The 21,007-nt window shown below is 36.0% G+C and overlaps 1 protein-coding gene across 1 annotated transcript in view; it reads right to left on the bottom strand.

Moving 5' to 3' along the window:
- Positions 1 to 21,007, bottom strand: part of CFAP47 (cilia and flagella associated protein 47) — a 345,115-nt gene that overhangs the window by 298,661 nt on the left and 25,447 nt on the right. Inside the window, exons 18-23 of the mRNA XM_027816959.2 lie at positions 20,674 to 20,805; positions 18,990 to 19,067; positions 18,291 to 18,435; positions 16,587 to 16,681; positions 4,254 to 4,422; positions 1,041 to 1,141 (exon numbers count right to left, since the gene is read on the bottom strand). Of these exons, the coding sequence (XP_027672760.2) occupies positions 1,041 to 1,141; positions 4,254 to 4,422; positions 16,587 to 16,681; positions 18,291 to 18,435; positions 18,990 to 19,067; positions 20,674 to 20,805 (720 nt within the window). The remainder of the gene's footprint in view (positions 1 to 1,040; positions 1,142 to 4,253; positions 4,423 to 16,586; positions 16,682 to 18,290; positions 18,436 to 18,989; positions 19,068 to 20,673; positions 20,806 to 21,007) is intronic.

The raw sequence follows: 21,007 nt of genomic DNA, 5'->3' as shown, positions 1-21,007 counted from the left end.
ATCAGCATAGGCTAGTTGCTTTCCAGCCACTCACCAATTCTCAAAGAGCAATAGTTTCTTTACAGAATGGAAAAACCTGATTTATGCGAAGTAAATACATCAAAGCCTCACAGTGGGAGTACTTCACCAATCCGAAATGAGGAGTTTTTCCTGATATAAATGAAGCACAGCAAGCACTAAACACATGGGTCATGATATCTAGACTTACAGGTGGATATGTTAAAAAAGGAAAAAGTTCAGAATAGGTTTTAAAAACCCACTTTTCAATTCAGTAAGAGAGTGGAAATTAAAAGAAGTCCATCCCTTTATCTCAGAGTTACACTTTGAGCTCCTAACACATCCATAGCTGGGGAAATGCCTTGATTTTCTTATCCTTTTTTTCTGAAAACAGTTGAAAAGGAGTCAAGTGTTTCCATCATTGCCAAAAATAACTTTTTATAACTTCCAAATAAAGCCTTTGGGAATTAGAAACAATAAATTATGTTATGGCATGTTTTGCATTCATACAGCCAAATTCTCTACGTTCCAAAACAGAATGGCTGTGGCCAAATATCCTATTTCATGCCTCTTTCCCATTAAGCCCTAAATCATGACCAGGAATTTTTTGGAGAGAGTGCCAGTTGGCACAGCTCAGTACCATACAATATACTGGGACAGCAATTTTAACGGTATGGACCACCATAGCACATCAATTGCATTCCTGTACTGCCACTGCCTACTTTACTAGTATAGGCAGAGACAAAAGATCTTTGGAAGCTATCTTCTTATACAGTTCATGGTCAGTTTCTCATGGTGCCCACACCTCCTCACATATCAAAGTCAGGACAAGCTCAGTTGAATTCTGGAAAAATTTCTAGTGATCAGAAGACAAACAAAAACAAAAAAATGAACAAAATGACAGCGAAAACCTTTTAAATATTTAAATCATATATTTGAAACAGGACTGAATTTTGAGTTGCCAATGTGTATTCTTTTCACAGTCATTTATGAGTAATTAAACGCTACAGCCAAGAATAACTGTAATACTTGTGATTATGTACCTGAGAATTCAGACTTTCTTCAGCAATATTGAACTGTATTTCACTTGAATGTTGTACAAATTTAAGTTCCATTGAGGAGAACTCCAATGGTGACTTAAGTACTGTTGCAAAAAACAAATTAACATGTTAATACGGCATTATTTTGACAATTATTTCCTCAAAGTCCCTTCATAAAATCATTGTTTCTGAACATTTAGCAGAAATGTTTCTCCCTTTGTTTTAAAGTTCTGTTTTCTTTCTGTTGTTCCATACTATACACATAATTACTGTAATTTAACTTTCTGCCTTAACAGACCCTTTAGTCATATTAAAATTATTTAAATTTTGTATCTACCAGACTTATAGAATCTGCTTCATATAAAGATGCTATAAATGGAAAGCCACATGATCTTCTTATTGCAGATGAATGCATTTATTTTTGTGACGGTAATCATCACAGAAGACATAAGATTTTATAAAAAACAGCATTTCTCTTAATTTCATATAGCTGGAACAAAGACACCATCACAAATTATGAAGTTTAAAGTGAGGATTTAGAAAAACAAATATTTCCCACAGTGTCATTTTGCTTCTTGATTAAACACTGGAAATTAATCTAGCAAGCATACAGTATCTTTTTATTAAAATCTGCAAGTTCATTTCACAATCAGTGAGGAAGTGTGTTGATCAATTATCTTCTTCTCCTAAAAAGCCCAAAGGATTTCCCAATCATACGGCACATTATGTAAACAACAATACTATTCATATTTCTCTTAAGCACAGGCATATAAACTCTATAAACTAATATTGTTTCAAAGTAGGAACCTAATCTTCTGGAACATTTCCAACAATATGCAACTATGTCACTCACTAAGTCCTCACCTTCATGGAAACCGCCTGTACAAGGAAAACACAGCACAACTGAAAGACTAGGAAAGAACGGAAATTACCCCATGAAAAAAAAACTGGGAGAATGATCATTTAGGAAAAAAAAAAAGTCAGCTCACATGAAGTAATTGTATTGATAATATGTCCTCCTCTTTTGTGTCTAGCTGAGGTAGGGCTTGTGTCTTTTCCAGATGAGTTTTCTGTTTTGCTTGGGGTTTTTTTCTCTTTCAGTGCTTTCTTACATACCAATAGCAGTCTCCAAGGGAAAAGTCTTACAAATATTTAAGTAAGAGACCTCCTTTCCTTCTCAGGTGCTGAAGCAGTCCACAAACATTGTTTTTAAAATAATCAAAAAAATATCCATGATGGATTGAAAATATATTGACTACACTGAAGTTAAAAGACTGGATGACTGCTCTGAGATTATTGTGATTCTTTTCTCAGGCTGAACAATCTCAAGTACAAACATTGGATACAAGATATTGATTTAAGCACCAAAATGCACCATCCTGTGCACTCTGAACCTCAGTCAACCACAAAAACTGTCACAGGGGAAAAAAAAAATTAAGAGTGGAAAACAAACATGCCATAAAGCACACAGTAGTGAGAATTATGCATAACTGAAAAATCAAAACTTAGAATTTGCAAGATGCATCTTACCCACCTTTAATTTTCAGTGATAATCTGAAATTATGAATCAATAACAGACATTTTTCAAGATGTCAGAATATAATCTAATTATCAAGTTCTTTTTCAACAGTAAAAATAGTTTGGCTAGTTGCCTGCATCTATATGATTATGTGAAACACTGAGTGGTCAAAACATTTATTTAGACTTCTCTCTCTCCTTCCAGTCCATCAAAATTCCTAATAAGAATGTAAATCCATTACTCAAATTTAAATAGAAGCCACACTTTATTTTTTCAACTATTTTTTTAGAGTTGAAAGTATTACATATTCACTTTTAACACTATGATTACTTTTTCTTGGCCTATAATGGTACTTTGAAGAATTTCTATGTGGCAGAAGTACAAATTTGTGATAAAATTTAGATAAGATTGTCATTTATTAGTGAGACTTACTGATGGTATCAATTCATTATTCCACAAAGAAAGGGAAAAGGAAATGAACATTTTCCTTTTTTTTTTCAGGACACATAAATCACTTCTGCACTAGAAATTTGTCATTTTGATTTATGATTTTTTTTTACTTAGAGATGTGCTTTCTAATAATCACATATACGTAAGTACATTTACCTTTATTCTACGTGTTCTTAAGCTAAATATATGTTGAAATGTTTAATATTAATTTGCTTCTATCACTGGATCTAAAGAAGGCCTATCAGATTTCTTTGATATTTAAAAAGATCTCAGAAGTAAGACTTAAGTTAAAGCCCTACAGAACAAATAAAAAAGGAAAAAACCCCACACCTAAAAATAGATAAAACCTAATAAATTGGAGTTGCTTTTAACCCACATTATGCATTTAACGGGCCAAGCCTCCTTCAGTGCTCCCAAGATGTTTAAAAATTACATAAATATCATTCCAGGAAGATACTCGGTACTTTAGTCTCATCTCAAATAAACAGTGACTGCATATTAAAAACAGAGATGAGGAAAGCTAGTGGATTCAAGTATTCACAATATGTAGGTCTACGTGACTATAAGAATCAGACAGGAGACTAAAAAGAACCAAAAATTATTTTTGAGGAAAGCAGAGAAGAATCATTTAAGATATCTATTTCTTGGTGCAGACAAACAGACTGTAATTTTGGCTTTTAACAAACACTGATGGACCAGAAGAGTGCAGTTCTGCACATAAGAGCAGAAGCAAATGAACTAAATTACCACCAGTTCTCTCAGATGGGATCAGAGCCAGTATGAGACATTTCAAAGGAGTTTTAAATATAGCCAGAGCTCCTAGTTTTGACAGGGAAAGACTTAAAAAAAATAAATTTAAAAATAGTATGAACGACATACTATGCTACACTCCCCAGATAAACTGCTATAAATACTGAGATCTGCATGATAAGGTCTAGAAATACTAATGAATGAGTAGAAACAAAAATGAGTTGAGTTCTGGTAAACTAATTTTTAGATAAGGCAAATAGCTATATAAAAATAAAAAACATATTTTCCCATACGTCATAATTATGCATAGAAAGTTCAGCTCTCCATATATTTAAAAATACAAATCAAAATTAGAAAATTGTGCAAGTTCCCAAGAAATTTACAAATTATAAAATTATCAATCACATTTCAGGTAGAGTAGCAATTCTCTGCAATTGGAATACAAGCAAAAACATCACTGCAAATACAAGTACCCATCAAGTCCCTAGTTTACCTACCAGTCGCTCTAACTCTACAGAATGGAGTAGCCACAGTCACCACCTGCGGCCGAGGAGGAACAATGTGCTTTGCAGATCCCGCAGAAGTTGCAGATGCAGGGCTGGGCTGAGCCAATGGGAAGTCAGCCCGGGGAGTATTAACCAGAAGAGTGAAGTCATATGCTGCCACCTAAAGGACAAAAATAGCATTGTGATCACTTCCCAAAGAAAGCGGAGGTACTTCTTGAACCATCTGAGTGGTATTACTATTTCAGAAAAATTACTGAAATTAATTTAGGACCTGATGATAATATTAATAGGATGGTAGTTTGTTAGCATCCAGTAGCAACCCTTTAAGTAAGCAATGACCAGACATTTTTTTTTTCCCCACCAAGGAAAAACCTGTATGCCCAAAAGTACCAGGGTTACCAGCACAGCTACAGACAAGGTTTCTGGCAAATCACGGTGTTGTGCTGCTCTCCAGACACTCTCCTAAGCGAAAAAAGATTGAAGCAGTGGTCCAAGTGCATAAGCACAAAAAAGGGTAAACATAAAGCTATGTAAGTTAAGAAAGCCTTTCTCAAATGCTAAAAAGGTCAGTTGTGCATATCCACTGTAAATAAAATGGGCTCCGAAATCAAGGTGGAGCATGAGTTAAATGAAACTGAGAAACCTCAAAGGGGGAGGGGGGAAACAACACACTACCAACAAAAACACTCCAAACCTCAACTCTTAAAACCTTTGCCATTGAACACCACTGAATTCCAGGAGTCAAAATTCCAGTGGTTTTGATCTTAGTTTTATCTCTTCAGTCACATTTTTTATACAAAATCCTGTTTGTTCACAAGACTGTGTACTTGAGAAGCCAAATTTATTTCACAGCGCACTTTCAAAGAGGCATTTTTTGCCTTTTGCTCTGTCTTTCCAAGGATCAACACACTAAAGTAGTATGTCTCCAGACAAAAAGGTATGAACAATCTTGACAAAGGCAATAGAAGAAAAGAAAAAAAACCACAATCTTCTGCATTGGAAACACTGTTAGAGTTCTTCAAATTCTGTTTTCAACTTGAAGGCCACTGAAATCTTCAGAAAGGACTCTGGCCTATAAAATCTGCATGCTGCTTAAAATTTGCAGGAAAACCAGTTATATAAAGAAGTTATGAATCATTTAAAAGCTTTCAAAAACTGCATAAAATAGTGCATCATGCTTTACTTTCACATATGTGGTACGGAGTGGACTATATAAATTACAGGGAAGGGAAAAAAATAATAAAACTTGTTCTAAGCTAGGACATGAGGCACATATCCATCGGTAACACAATCAACACAGAGCTTAGATAATGAGAAGCAAGTACGCAGCACTTACAGTGTCTGGATTTCAGCAGGGTTTGTAACACACAATTATGAACTCCTGGTGGGAGAGATGCATGCTGAGCTTTGTGGAACATATTGTCTATTTGTGCTTGTACTTAGCAAGAGGAAAGCATTGGATGAGGAGAAGATTTTCTAGTGAGATCATCACAGTCCCTTGATTTATATTGATACTTCAAATCTGATAATGATTAGATTTTATAACATAGAATCGGCTTTTCAAAATTAGCATGCTGAATGCCATTCAAGATTTTTTAGTAACTAAAGCTAGAGGTGTGTCAATAAACAAAGACTGAGTAAAAACCTCCTGATTTGATTTACATACTCTTCTATTTTTGGTATCTCAAGTCAACCCACATAAAACACTTCATCAAGTTACATATTCAAAATATGCTCTTCTGGCATAAAACCACTTAATTAAAAATTAGACTGTGAAGGATCTTTTCTTCATAGTGTGAGAAGTACCTTTCACTTCAAAGTATGTGTGAAATACATGATTTCACATCACTAACAGTGGCTTGTCTGAGTTTTAGAGAAACAACTATCATTTCTTATAGTCGAAAGTAATAAGCATTTCAAGGCTGTGAAATCCATTTAAAAAAATCTTTTAAAACTTTCTCTAGAAACATGAGACGTTTGATAGAACAGAGCTGAAAACATGGTTATTTGGTAACCCAGATAGCTGTTAAAATACACATGTACAAACGAACTGTAAAGTGAACCAGTATTGAGGGAGGTGAGAGGAGGAGAAATTTACAGGACTCTCTAGGTCAAGCATCTCATACAACAGTCACAACAAAGACACAAACTACAGATTGTCACCCTCCTTTGGCTGTGTGAGAAGTTTGCTATATTGGGTATAGCATACCCAGCCTACATCATCACAAGGGTAATATGCAAAATGCTGCATAAATAACCAACTTATCTCGCAAGCATTATGGGTCACTGTGAGGAGAACAGAGAGAAAATGCCTGCACATCACAGGTTCTGAGATTTCTCCCGGACTTGGCAGCTCCCTACAGCCAGCAGGCACTTCCCTACATGGACAATTCTAATACCTGAAAACACCATTGCCAAGAACTGCAGTAAAAAAAGTGACCTAAAAAATCCTCTCCATCCCCAGCATGTATGTCACATATAACAATATAATGACACTACGACTTTAGAGATTAGTAAGATTAGAAATCTTAGCCTATAATAGATACCATTACATCTTCACCTATGCCAAAGAGCACAGTCTGGCACTGCAATTGTTCTTCATCAACGCTGTTATGTTTAGTATGTTTAGGTTGGACAACAAAAGGTAGAATCCCTTTATCCCTCTCCCAAAGCAGATACTCAAAATTTGGTTTTGGATCCCACTATCAGGAAAATTTGGTTCAGTCGTACTATACAACAGGGTTTTATTTGCTAAGAACTGGTAAACACAAGCAAGTATGTGCAAGACACTCAGTTCACTACATGTAGGACATGAAGTTCACTGAAAACCTACACTTGCTTCAAAGAACAGTGATATGGATTCAGACCCAACATAACTCATACAAAGTTATTTATATAATTAGGAACAAATCATAGACATTTTGTTTCTTTCATACATATATTTCTCTCATTAATGCCACATCAACTAACCTGTATTACAAATGAAAAATTCCTTAAAACTCTATACACCTAGATACCATATTATAATTCATACACACACACACACACATTACTGAAAAAGAATTAAAACTTAATTTCATCTTTTAGGACTTTAATTTGCCCATAGAATCATTATATTTCTTTTTTTATACATATTTTAAGTAGAAAAAATCTGATTCAGTTTTGATCTCTAAAACACCATAACGGAAAATTCACTCCTGTCAGATTATCTACTTGAAAAAAAATAATGACAATATTAATGAATAAACCCTTTATACTATTACTGGACTTACTTGTTAAATAATCTATGAATACTTCACAGTATCTGTCTATTCAGGTATTTTTTGATGCTGCATTTAACTTCATAAACCACAGAATACAGGGAGGGGCAGGAAGCAAGTGGACTAGACAGAGTTCTTTCACAAACACACAAGGTTGCTTATATTATTCCAAGAAATATTTTTCCTGTCCTGATTTACACGAATTAGGCAGTTTAATTGGAAAGGCGGCATCATCTACAAAGTGTTAGTCTTAGCAATTAAAATACTTCAAAATAAGTTATCAAAAAAAGTTTTGCCTGAACAAATTCAGTGGCCTTCGAGGAAGGGTTACAGTGTTGGCAGATGAGGGAAGAGCAACTGATGTCATCTACTTGGACTTGTGCAAAGCATTTGACACTGTCTTGCACAACGTCCTTGTCTCTAAACTGGAGACATATGGATTTGACAGATGGAGCACTCGGCACATAAGGAACTGGCTGGATGGTCGCACTCAGAGCTCCAGTCAATGGCTCAATGTCCAAGAGGAGACTGCTGACAAGTGACATTCCTCAGGGGTATCTATGGGACTAGTGATGTTCAACATCTTTGTTGGTGACACTGCGACTAGGTGCACCCTCAGCAAGTTTGCTGACAACACCAAGCTGTGTGGTGCAGCAAACATGCTGAAGGGAAGGGATCTCATCCAGATGGACCCTGACAGGCTTTAGAGGTGGGCCTGAGCAAACCTCATTACGTTCAACAAGGCCAAGTTGCAAGGTCCTGCATCAGAGCCAAGGGAATCCCAAGCACAAATACCGGCTGGGCAGAGAATGAATTGAGAGCAACCCCCTGCAGAAAGACTTGGGGGTGTTGGTGGATCAGAAGCTCAATACGGCCTGACAATGTGCGCCTGCACTCCAGAAAGACAACCAAATCCTGGGCTGCATCAAAAGAAGCGTGGCCAGCAGGTTGAGGAAAGGGATTCTCCCCCTCTGCTCTGCTCTTGTGAGACTCCCACTTGGACTACTGCGTTCAGCTGTGGGGCTCCTAACATCAAAAGGACATGGACCTGTTGCAGCGAGTCCAGAGGAGGGCCAGGAAGATGCTCAGAGGGCTGCAGCACCTCTCCTACGAAGACAGGCTGAGAGAGGTGGGGTTGTTCAGCCTGGAGAAATGAAGGCTCTGGGGACACCTCACAGCAGCCTAAAGGGGCTACAGGAAAGCCGGGGAGGGACTTTGTGCAAGGGCATGTAGTGACAGGACAAGAGGATATGGTTTTAAACTGGAAGAGGATAGATTTAGGAAGAAATTCTTTACAGTGAGAGTGATGAGGCACTGGCACAGGCTGCCCAGAGAAGCTATGGATGCCCCATCCTGGCAGTGATCAAGGCCAGGCTGGATGGGGCTGTCAGCAACCTGGTCTGGTGGAAGGTGTCCCTGCCCATGGCAGGTGGGCTGAAACTAGATGATCTTTAAAATTCCTTCCAACCCAAACCATTCTATGGGACTTGGCGTAGTAAGACATACGAGAAAGCTAATTTTGGATTATGGATTCAACAAACAAAACTAATAGTTCTGAAAACTTTTATTTAGAGGGCATTTTAGAACAATTTTTTTGCTAGAATTGATTTTAAGAAATCTGTCTGATCAAGAAAGCTCTGCTACTGAAACTCATTTGAATCTATGAAACAGGTTTGATACAAAGTGCATGGTAGCTCTAAGTCCAACATTGGAAAGTGAACATAGCTGAATGGCTTCCTGCCTCAGGCCTAAATATTCAGTATACTGAAAGAAAAAAAAAGGGGAAAAACTATCTGATTATTCATGACAATTATAAATGGCATTTTTTATAGAAGTCATGCATAAAAATTAAACAAATTCAAGCATGGTTGTTCAGGTTAAGGGGGAATTAATTAGAGTTAGAAAAAAAATAAAAAATTTGCAAAAAAACACTTTCAAAGAAGTTATTTCATTCCTGTCTTTACTAAGTATCCCAACACAATATTTTATGCTTCGTAAAATGTATTTTGTTAATTATTATTGTAACACTGCATATATTCTCAAGGTTGAGTAAAATTTTTGCTGTGAAATCCAGGGATCATATAATTTATTTTGCACAAAGAATATCTGACATCTCTAAAATTACAGTACTTGTTTTCACAGTACAACTTCACAGGGAATTGCAAGTAAATCAGTAAGCTAATTTGCGACTATTTTAATTTAAACATCTTCAAAGGATAATACTCATATTTATCATATAATAACATACAGACTAAATATCTTGAAGCATTAAAAATCATTGAATCTTTGTGTAAAAGCTGATTTAAAAGTTTCTTTGTAGCACTAACATATGTATTCATCAGAGATACAAGCACAGAAAATGTAATGCGCGTTAGAAAAAAAAACAGTTTGATTCAAATTTAAACCTAGCTGCAAAACAAAGGGTTTATGTCCTGCAACTGTATACAATACACATTTTCAAACTCCCCACAGATTAAACATGAGCTTTTCCTCAAAACATACTTAAATTTTTTATGCAGCCTAAATTCCCCAGCTTTACATCACATATAAGGAGCTTTCTACAATGAATAATGTAACTAGTGTTCAAAGCTATCATTCAAAACAGTGAAATAAAACTAAATCTTTCCCTTGTATATGGTCAGATGATGCACCAATACCCTGTAATTCCACAGCTGCAGATTTTCCATTTCAGTAATGTAATGTAAGAATTCATTTCTTACAGCATGAATTCTGTTCTTCCATTAAAAATAGTCATTAAAGATGCCAAAAAAAAACCCAAAACCGCTTGTCACTTCTCTACAAAAAGCTTTAGCAACAAGCTCTGACAGGTGTGACTTGCTCTATTTATCTCAATCAAAGGCCCTCGTAGATGTCATTATTACACAGCTGTGTATTTTGTCTTTTTTCCAACATGCTGGAATTCTGGAAACTGTTATTTTCCAGCAGGGTTAAGATAAAAAAAAAAAAAAAGTCAGGACACTCCTGCACCTTGCTTCACCTGCTTTCCTTACCAGACCATGCATGACAGTGCTGCTAGCAGGTGGATCATCCTGCCTGGGGAAACACAGCAACAGTTGAGGATCAAAGATGAACTAGTATTTAAAGTGATCATGTGCCGTCTGTTTCCCTGGCATAAAGCCGAATGACTGAGGTGCTCCTCACTGTTATCTGGACAGGTAGTTTTCCAATTATTATGTATCTTTTTTCAATCAGGTACACTTAACTGCAACCAGTAGGCATCCCACCAAAATGCAGTATTTGCAATTCCCCATCTCTTTAATGGAGAGAGATTACTTTGACTTCAGTATTGCTTTATTACAATTTTCCTGCTTCAAAACATGCAGTTCATACATTTATAGTTTTACTGCCGTAGATGATGCATTCTAGCCCAATACACTCACAGCAGGCGCTGTGAAACCATTGGTATTTGGAAGCTCCCACAGACACTGCAGAAAGAGCCATGGTCAGAAAAGCCATGCTTCTAAGCTTCTTGGACAGTACAATTTAAAACTTCATTCAAAAATGATCACTGCTGACAATCAATCAATCAACTATAATCAGCAATAATTCTTAGCTCTGTCTCTAGATAGGGATGAGTGAGCTACAACAGATATTTGGCCAGATAGTCATGGGTGTGGGTGTGCTTCATTTTTTTGGTTTTGGGGGTTTTTAGTTTAATTGCCAGAAACAAAATTTCTATTCAGCTCTGAAATGAGAACCCTGCCTAGCCCATCAGACATTCAGCTGGCTAAACCTCCTTATGCAACTATGAAAAAAACCAAAAATGTAATTGAAGCATCTCTCAAAGTTATACCAAAACAGAACCAAAAGCAGCATACAGCCTGTATACAAATATGATATTAAGGAGTATTTGCTTACTTCTCTATATTTTTGCATACTGCTTTCACATACAGCTCTGACTTTCACAGCCAAACACCAAGGTTAAAGTCTCTCCAGTGAGGTGGAGAGCCCTGTCACCTCTAACACCTTCTGAGATGCTGGAATAACAGCAAGACACAGCCAGGCTGTGTCTGAGCAGCATCCTAGCCTTACCTAGAACATATTAACTTCATTTAACTTCTTCGAATATTGGGAGAATTATCTCAAAAAAAATTAGATATTATTTTATAAGCATGCCAACATAATTAATCTCCAAGAGCACTTTCTGTCACCTTGGTGACAACTGCAGGTGCTATTCAGACTTCCTATGTATTTATTTTGTTTGTTAAAATAATTCATTCGTTATTAGAATAATTTCATGCTTTTGTGATTATTTTTTTAAATCAATGCTTCTGAATTATTTTGTTTTAATTTTTCCTTAGTTCTAGTATCTACTTTCTCAGCAATAACAACAATATAATGAGGCTTTGTTGGTTTATAGAGTAGTGTGTCAGTAATGACTACAACAGCAGGAAGTTTTAGTAGAACCAGAAGGCAGACAGAAAAGAATGAAACTCGATGGGGTACAGAAGGTTTGTAGCAGCTGGGAGGTAAGCTGGGTAAGAGTAGTTGTCCAGAAAATGGTGATGAGATCAGAGAAACAGCTGTTAGAGTGCAGAGGCAGGAAATAGTGCTTGCAACCATGAAACCTAAATAGGGGAAGCTCAATATACAGAGATTAGAGTCTTTTTAAGACTGGAAAATCAGGAAAGAGAAGGATGAAATCAGGTGAGAAAAGGGGGACATCTAGATGAGGTAGAATGACAACTCACATCCAAGGGGGAACGTTTTAAGAATCAGTAACTACTGAGAGTTTCCAATCACAGTAAGAGATGCTGGTACCTAGATCACTTTCTTAACAGAACTATACTTATTATTAGTGTACTACTTTGCAGGAGTTAAAGAAAAGCTACAGCATCCTGGGAGGCACATATACTTCCAGATGTTCCCTTTAGTCATGCCATACTGGGCAACACGTTTGGTTTTCAAAGTTAATTTCATTAGCCAGTGCTATTTCTGCCAGCCATCAGTGCTGCACTAACCCTTAGTGATGTTAACTTGTGACCACCAGCAGGTTTTAAGTGCATTTGGGCATGTCTTGTCTAGCAGTAATGAAGCTGCCCCCTGACAGGCAGACAGTAATATCCTTGGAGGATAAGTGAAGCATTGGTTGTACAGTGGGCTTCCCCAGCACCAAGGGCAAACAAAGGGAGACAGAAAGACTAAGCATATGGAGAAAATGGGAAACCAAAATAAAGACATTTCATTAAAGCAGCACTTTTTAGTTGGTTATGAGGTATATAAGGTACCCCCGGAAAGTTTCCTTTTCTAAATTCTTCATTCCTTTACTTCTGAAGGATGTTGTCCTGTTTGCCAAAAATTATTCTCAAAGCTGGAGAATTACTTACACCCAGAGTTTGAAGTATTAAAAAAGGGTGATATCAGAAAACTCAATAGAGAAATCTATAATCAAGAGATGCAATATATTCTATAGATTCAAAACAAGTCCAGTCAAAAATAAGAATTTTTCTTTTCCAAATTTCTATCATAATTAAAGCAGACTACAACTGGTATAACCTTGTCTTCAGTTAGGTAAGTATAACACCACTATCAAATGACAGTTGGAGATACTCATCAATAACAAACAGTTACTGAACAGTATTTCAGATGACAAGTGAAATTAAGCATAAAGAACCATCTGCTATTTCAGCAGTCTTCAGAAACATTAATTTAGGTAATCGCTTGAATATACAGCAGTGTCAGTAGCAACTTTTCTACTCTTAATCCATCCTGCAACTTGTCAAAGAAAGAAAACAGTAATAGAGCTCAACTGCATAAATGGGAAATAAGAGTACTGGGAGACAAATACACTCACCCCTGTCTTGACCAGGGGGAGGAAGGGGGCAGGGGTATTTAGGATTTTAGAGAGTTGGTGTTTCACTAGTCTGTAAGAGAGATGACTGAGCTTCCATTACTCCACTACTGAACTGCAGTGGAGAAAAAGCATCACTTTGAACAGCAGCACTATCACCAGAGAAATCTAATGCCATAAGCAAGAGCAGAACTGTCAGATTTCAGGTTATGGCTCCCATCAACATGTAACGTGGTTTAGATCATATACACAACTGTGTGCTTTTAGCTACTAAAATTAAAGGGGGGGGGGGGGGGAACTGCATCTACAGTGTAGATCAGAAATACCTCTGTTAAATATTTGACAAGACTTAAGTAAAATTGGTTTATGAAAGTAAATTGAAATTGAGGCCTTGGAAGTTATGTTACCTGTTAAATTTTATACATAGTACACACCCTTGTATCATCCATAGAACAATATTGCCAGACTATTTAAATATTTCTGGACTCTATTTATCATTTTTAAATCAGTACATTCATGGCACTCTATTTTTGTGGAATTCCTAACTGAATTTTCTGTATGCACGCTGAAGTAAAGAAAAAACATTTCAAATAAATTAAACACTAGCATAACTAAGCTAAAGTATTAGTTGTACCATCATTACCTTGTTTCTATCTAATTTACAGAGTAAACTCCTCAAAATTAAGTATATTCTATTCCAAAGTAATCAGATGATACAAAACAAAAAACAGGAAAGACTGGAAACTTCGGAGATCTGGAATGTTTTTACAGAAGGGTATTACGGTTTTAGTAACCATCTACTTTCTTTCCTTAGTGTTATATCTATGGTTTATTAGAAGCTAACTGGCTATTAAAAAGCAACATTTTGTTTCTCATTTCTATTGAAAATCTTTCAGTTAGAATAAAAATTTAAATGGTTGTTGAATACTTATGGTTTTAAGCTGAAAAATACTCTTTCAGAGTTACAACAGGTCGCTTTTGTAAATGAAATATTCATCTCTGAAGACTTTACTTGTAAAATAAAATCAAAACTCATTACATTTTGGAGCTTGGCTGTAAGAACAGCAATAATACATACCTACTCATTAAAATTTCAGTCAACCCTTTCCCAATTTTTGTTTTACACAGTTCTATGCTATTTTATGTACTGATTTTTATTTATAGGAGAAGCTAGCTTTTCTACATTGCAATTTCATCATTTTAAGTCACAAATCTATTTTCTTTTGTATAAATTATTGTTTAACCAGTTTGAATTTCACACTTAGCAAGAGACAGCCACAGAGAAGGACTGTTATAATTACTAAGAGTCCTAACACTGGTCTTAATAGGGCCAGAATTTCATCTTTGGAGCAACAACATGCAGTTAGAATATGATTTTACAATGGACAAATGTGATTGTCTGGCAGATGACTTGCTCCCATAGGACAGTATGAAGCATTTCTGGTGATGTTTGTCCAATCCCTTCTTAAGAGTCTTCAATAATGGAGACAGCTTCTCAGGTAATTTATTGAAATGTTTGACTCTTTTTTTGCTACATTGACTTTTTATATCTAATCTAAATCCACCTGGCATAGTTTAAACCCACTACTCATGACCCATCTACTACAATGAACATATATAAATTATATTCCACAGACTACTGCAAGTTAGCTCCATTCTTTAAATAGTTTGTGTTTTCTGCACTTCTGATCATTTCCATTGCTTTCTTTTGGACTTTCTTTCCAAGGAAATTTTCCCACTTCTTTCTTTAAGTGTGGCATCCCAAATGGGAAAATTGTTGCAGCTGCTGTGTTATCAGTACCTATTAAAATAATTATCTTACTTGCTTTACAAACATTATTCCTATTTATATAAATCACTATGGTGTCTGCCTCTACTCTTAATTCTTGTTCAGCTTCTGATGTACAATACCATACAAACAGATTACTCCCACAGCATTATCTAGTCTTGCATTTCTATTATTGACCCTCCCTACTTAAATGAAAGTATCTGTTTTTTTCCTTACTGAGTTTCTCTCCAGTTTGATAATAGGTCACTGGTCATATTCTGTATGTACCATTTTGCAAACACTTACATACTTTTCTAACACTGTATCTAGCCTAAATCTGACTACCTTGCTTATGAGAATGTTGCATCAGACAGCGTCAAGATACTTAAAGATATGACATGTACTGCTTCTCCTCTAAACTCAAGATCTGCTATGCCATTGGATGAAATTAATTTGGTTTAAAACAGCTTATTTTTTATGAATCTATTAACTCATATTCTGTCAGGAAAAATCATCTTGGAGTAGCGAATGTGCTATAAGTTCACACCATCAGTTATTTCACAATTCCTTCCACATGTACACAGAATCTAAACTGACAGTAACAAGAGGAGGAAAATCACAGTGTTGACACAGCCTGTAATATGCAAATATTATTTGAACAATGCTATGAACAAAGGAATTCCCCTTTTACTCAAAAACTAAAGGACGGGAAGGGGGTGGGGTAGGGGTTGAAAAAAGAATATTGTTGACCCTTCCAAGATGCACTGTCTCTGATACTCATTTGTGGCTTTTAAGGTAAAAATGGAGCTAACACAACAGGTTTATATGCTGTAGAAGTGGTCCCCAGCTGCTTGTTCTGAAGCTGGTTCATAATACCAAAACCTAAGTTTTCTTCCAGTTCATTGTTCTCCAAATACATGGAAACCCCAAACCCTCCATTTCTAAAACATTGTTCAATAGGTGCAGATTTAAAATTTCCTAAAGTACTCTCTATTGACACCTACTGCCAATATGTTTTTCCTCACGTAAAACTAACACATAAAGTCTCATAGCTTCAATTTATTTCCCTCAAATAGCTCAACTGGAAAACAACTTTGCCAATCTTTATGGCACATAAAACTCCTCTACTTTTGCAGTCCCTCTGTCATCTGAGAGTTAAAGCACAAACAGCTGTAAAAACAAAATGGTTGCCAGTTTGTTGAATGATCTAATGAATGCGTGGTAAGACATTTCAGTTTGTTTACATCATTCCAATTTTTAAGTCACTGAGAAAGCGTGTTTCCTTTCTGTATGCAAACATTTATGGAAAGCAGTAAGTTATATAAAGGTTATTTCAGAACTTGTTTTCTTAAGAAAAGGATTACTATTAAAAAACTATTGCACACACTATAATGTGCATCTAAAATATCTGTATTCTTTCACCATAGAAATATCTCAAAGCTTGATTTTAATTTAACGTAATCACTACTGCCCCATAAACGTACCTCTTTTGGCTTGAAGGACAACAGGCATTGCAAAGCTGACTTTCCCTTTAAGTTAACTGAATACAAATAAGGCTTTGAAGAACAGCAGTCCACCACTGCCAAACAAAATTCAGAATCAAATTAAATATGTTATTACACCAAATAGCAACCTCATAATAGTTGCAGTACTTCAAAGTGATTTCCAACATAAAGTATCTACATATTTGTATGGTAAACATTTCTCACAAAATTAGGAATGAATATAGTATTTCTCATAAGGATTCTGGAGGTAATTTTGAGAAGTGTTAATCACCAACAACTTTCATTGAAGTTATTGATTTGCGAGAATACAGTATTTCAGAAAAAAAAAAAAACCACACAACAAAAACAAACCACTGTCATTTACTTTTGACTAAAAGTCTTGGGAGAAAGTAGCAAGTAACAAAAACTAATGTCACAGGGAGAAAAACAGCGGGCTGAAACTGGTTTTCTAAATGCCTTTTAGACATAATCTACACTACAGAAGTTTAGCGGTAAGGCTTGCTTTATTTCAAACTTTCATGTTCAATTTTAAGGCATTGGCAGAAGCACAGGTTTCCAACAAACAAGGTAACATTGCTCTGAGATCAATATTCTTCCTGGAAGACCAGGATCAGTATGCATCCAGTATTCACCATTTGAACAGTGCTGGACCTGACTGGATGCTACATTACTTGTTTCAAGCACAAACTCTGGTCTAGAAATTACGTGCAATGAGTTGATTCCCATGCTGGCTAGTTGCCTGTTCTAGACAGTCTTACAGTTCTCTTCCAAGTAGAGATGACTGACTAGGAGCACTCACATTCCCTTTGAAGTCCACCACATGGTAAGAAAACCCCTCTGCTCTTTTCAGATAATTTTTTAATCATCATCCACATATAGTTCTACATAAAAACACAAATACTATAATATTGTCTCTCAAAAGAAAAAGTCCTGATTTCCTGAGCTTGCAGGGACAAAAGAGGCCGTATAAGCATAGCTGCAAAACTCTCTCATTAATAAAGACATTAGAACAGCAAAGGAGATGCCAGGACTGAAGTATGAAAGGGATGAGCAAGAATCTGCGCTAGTTCTAACAAGAAAGAACAGCAATGTAATTCCTCATATTGCCTCGGTGTCATTCTGAGTTGGGCGTTGTGCAGAACAGGGGTCTTGTGATTAACCTGCAGACACCCTGTAACATCAGGAAAAAGTCTGGACCCTTATACTGATGATGAATTAGCTGAAGAGTAAATATTGTCAGAACAGTGAGTAAGAGTCCATGACTAGGAAATTAGTATAGCTGTTCAGCTTTGGTTAGTTGGGTTTTTAGATTGGGGTGTTGTTGTGGTGTTTTGGGTTGTTGGTTTTTGGGGGGTTTTTTTGGAGGGGGCGGGTATTTTAACTGGTGAGAGGGTATTCAAACATTTCAAACATTATTTTTTAACATACCTTAGCAACTTTAGGGGGGGGGGGGAAACACCAACTACATGCCACCTGATATTTTCCAAATAATATTTTTTTTTATATGTCATTTTACGGGTAAACCAAAATGTCTCCTCTTAATTTATATTAAGCAGCACTTTTAAAACAATTACTTTAGATATTCTTATATTAGAAAATCTGTATAGCAGAAATAGTCTGAGAGATTTTCTCTTAGCATTATCCATTCTTTAATGAAAGTTCTGATACAGCAAAAGGAAATACCTGAATGGTCATTAGCATTCAATTTAAAATCCTTATACTTAGAAAAATCAAACTCCACTCTAGTACATGCTTGCCCTTTGTTCTGTAGCAAAAATGGAATTGTTTTTGTAGAATTGACATAGACACCACCAAAATCAAATAGTTCCTGTGAATTTAAAGAAGAAAAAAAATTGGGGTAAAAGCACTGTCAAGTCAAGTTTATAATTAAAAAGAATGTGAAAGATATAATTGTTCAAAGATTTACAATTTATAACACAACAGTCTTGGTCAATCAATTGTCTTGAATAACCCTTACCTTTAAAATCTTCCCAGGACATAAACCACAACAATTTAGAATTCAATACAGAAGAAGTTCAGTTTCAACATGAGGAAAGTTTTCATCATTCAACAAACAGATCAGTGGATTCTTTTTCCCCTTATTGCATTTTTTTTTCCTAGAGTTACCTTAAGGAAATCCTCTTGCTTTTAACATACTTTTTCCAGATTGTCAAGTTCAAAAGCTAAAGTTGTCAGCTATTATTTAATGATACTGTTATATGTACATTAGTTTTTCATTTCTCTTCTTAAGTTCTTTTCTTTGATAATTTTCTCAAGAAGTTAGTATAGGAAAAAAATGAAAAATATGAAGTAGGCATGAGCCACTGACATCTAGATAAACACTATCAATCTTACCAGTTGCTACAATTTCTTCATACTTACCACATCAATGTTTATTTCAGGGATCTCTACAAATCCACTGATCCTAAGCACTAGCACTTCTGAATTTCGCACTGCTACCTAAGTGAATGGACAACAATGTGATAGTAGACAAGGTCATTTTAACATAACTATCTCACCAAATCTGTCATAAATACATGGAAAACACAGTTTAAAAAAAAACAACAACAAACAACAACAAAAAAAACCCAACAAAGTTATCCCACAGATATAGAGTGAAGAAATATAGAAGACAGAGACAGTGAGTTGTTTAACATTGATAACATGGAGCTGTGGCCTTGCATTTGACAATGTGCAGCTGTGATCCCAAAGCAAAGAGGTAAATAATTTTGAGGGAGTATGAAAAGAAACCTGGATGAAACTGAGACAAAAGAGGAATGTGATCTAACCTCTAAAAGATAAGGAAACAGCGTGAACAGCAGAGTAGCCTATAGTGGACAGCATCTGGGTGTATGGACAGTAGAGTTTGACCAATAATAAAGCTTTCAGCAGTGCATGTGCAGAGCATGAACTTACAAAAGCTGTAACTAACTAACAACAAAGGTCTTTGCTTCACCATCCTTGCAAAGCCTGTGCCTCAATCACCACAAAAAGGCATTCAGCATAATTAATGATGAAAATATGAAAATAACTCTACCCTTATAATATAATGCATTTTTGTCGTGGCAATATAAAGAGGTAAAGAAAATGCCTTCATTTTCTAGAACATATATATATACACACACACACACACAGATTCCAGTGAGATGTAACTTCAAAGAACCAGCCATGCTTCTGTGGCATACCGTATCTCGGGGATAGTCATAGATGCCAATAAAAAAAAAAAAAAAAAAATACAACCGTTTTTTTGGATGGATCAGTCTTCTGCAGAACACAAATACTGCTGCAGGAGGAGGCTATATCACTAGAATGAACAGTTTTCTCCAACAGGAGAAAGCTGACGGGATGGGTTAGATCTATCCAGCAGCTGTGAGTATTGGAAAGTATACTACAAATTACTTGACAGAGGTGCTGGTACAAAGTAAAGACTTTTTCCAAGCAGCGCTAAATCTGTTTCAGAAATGGAAAAAAGAAATGGATACTAGGTTTAGCAAGCACAATGTAGTCAGTCACATTAGATGGAGAATCCAGGATTAGAGTGAAAAAAGGTAGCAAAGATCAGCTCTGTGTTAGCACCCTTTTTCCCATTCTCACTTAGCTGACCAAGGACAAGTTCAGGAAGCAGGCATGCAGAAAACAAAATAGGAGTGCAATAAAGATTTAATCCTATTATCAAATCAAATCTATAGTAGATCCAATTCTGAGATGAAGGAATTGAAGACACTGCAGTATTCCAGTCCTGCTCCTTTACATATCTTAACAATTTAAAATATGTTTACTGACATGATCTTCTGAAGACAATCACAGGTTAGTGTCAACAGCTTGCCAACAGTATACAACAAATCAGCTCAAACTGAGAGGTTGTTTTGATACTTCTAAGCAGGACTGAGACAAAATAACAGAATAGGTTGTAGCAGCCATCAACTGCTGTGAGAAAACATTTTTTTTTTTTTTCTCCTTAAAAATCATTAGAACACTGGAGATAAAATCCCAAAGATGCTCAATTGTACACACATTTCCACACTAAATAGCACTTAAAAGACAAAATTATTTCAATTTTTAATACCTCTACTCTTGTATCAAAACTCATTTTTGCATTCGGAATGAAATAGACGTGGAGATCAGCATGGCCTCCCACAGGTACTACCCCTTCAGAAGGGGTGATCGTCATTCCAGGAACTGGGTTTGAATCAACTACCTTCAAACAGAAACAGGAAACATTAGTAATACTGAAAAATGGCGGGGGGGGGGTGGGGGTGGGGTGGGGGGTAGGAGTGGGGATGGGGAGCACAGCAAAGTGTTTTTGGTTTTGGTAGGGGTTTTTTGTTTTTTAAAATACCAATATATCTATCACAAAGATTTTATATTCTTACAAGAAGAACCTCCATAACATATAATGC

Source organism: Falco cherrug, chromosome 2 (assembly GCF_023634085.1).
Source record: "Falco cherrug isolate bFalChe1 chromosome 2, bFalChe1.pri, whole genome shotgun sequence".
NCBI lineage: Eukaryota > Metazoa > Chordata > Aves > Falconiformes > Falconidae > Falco > Falco cherrug.
Note: the sequence above shows the minus strand (reverse complement) of the source record. Positions and strands in the feature narration are given on the sequence as shown.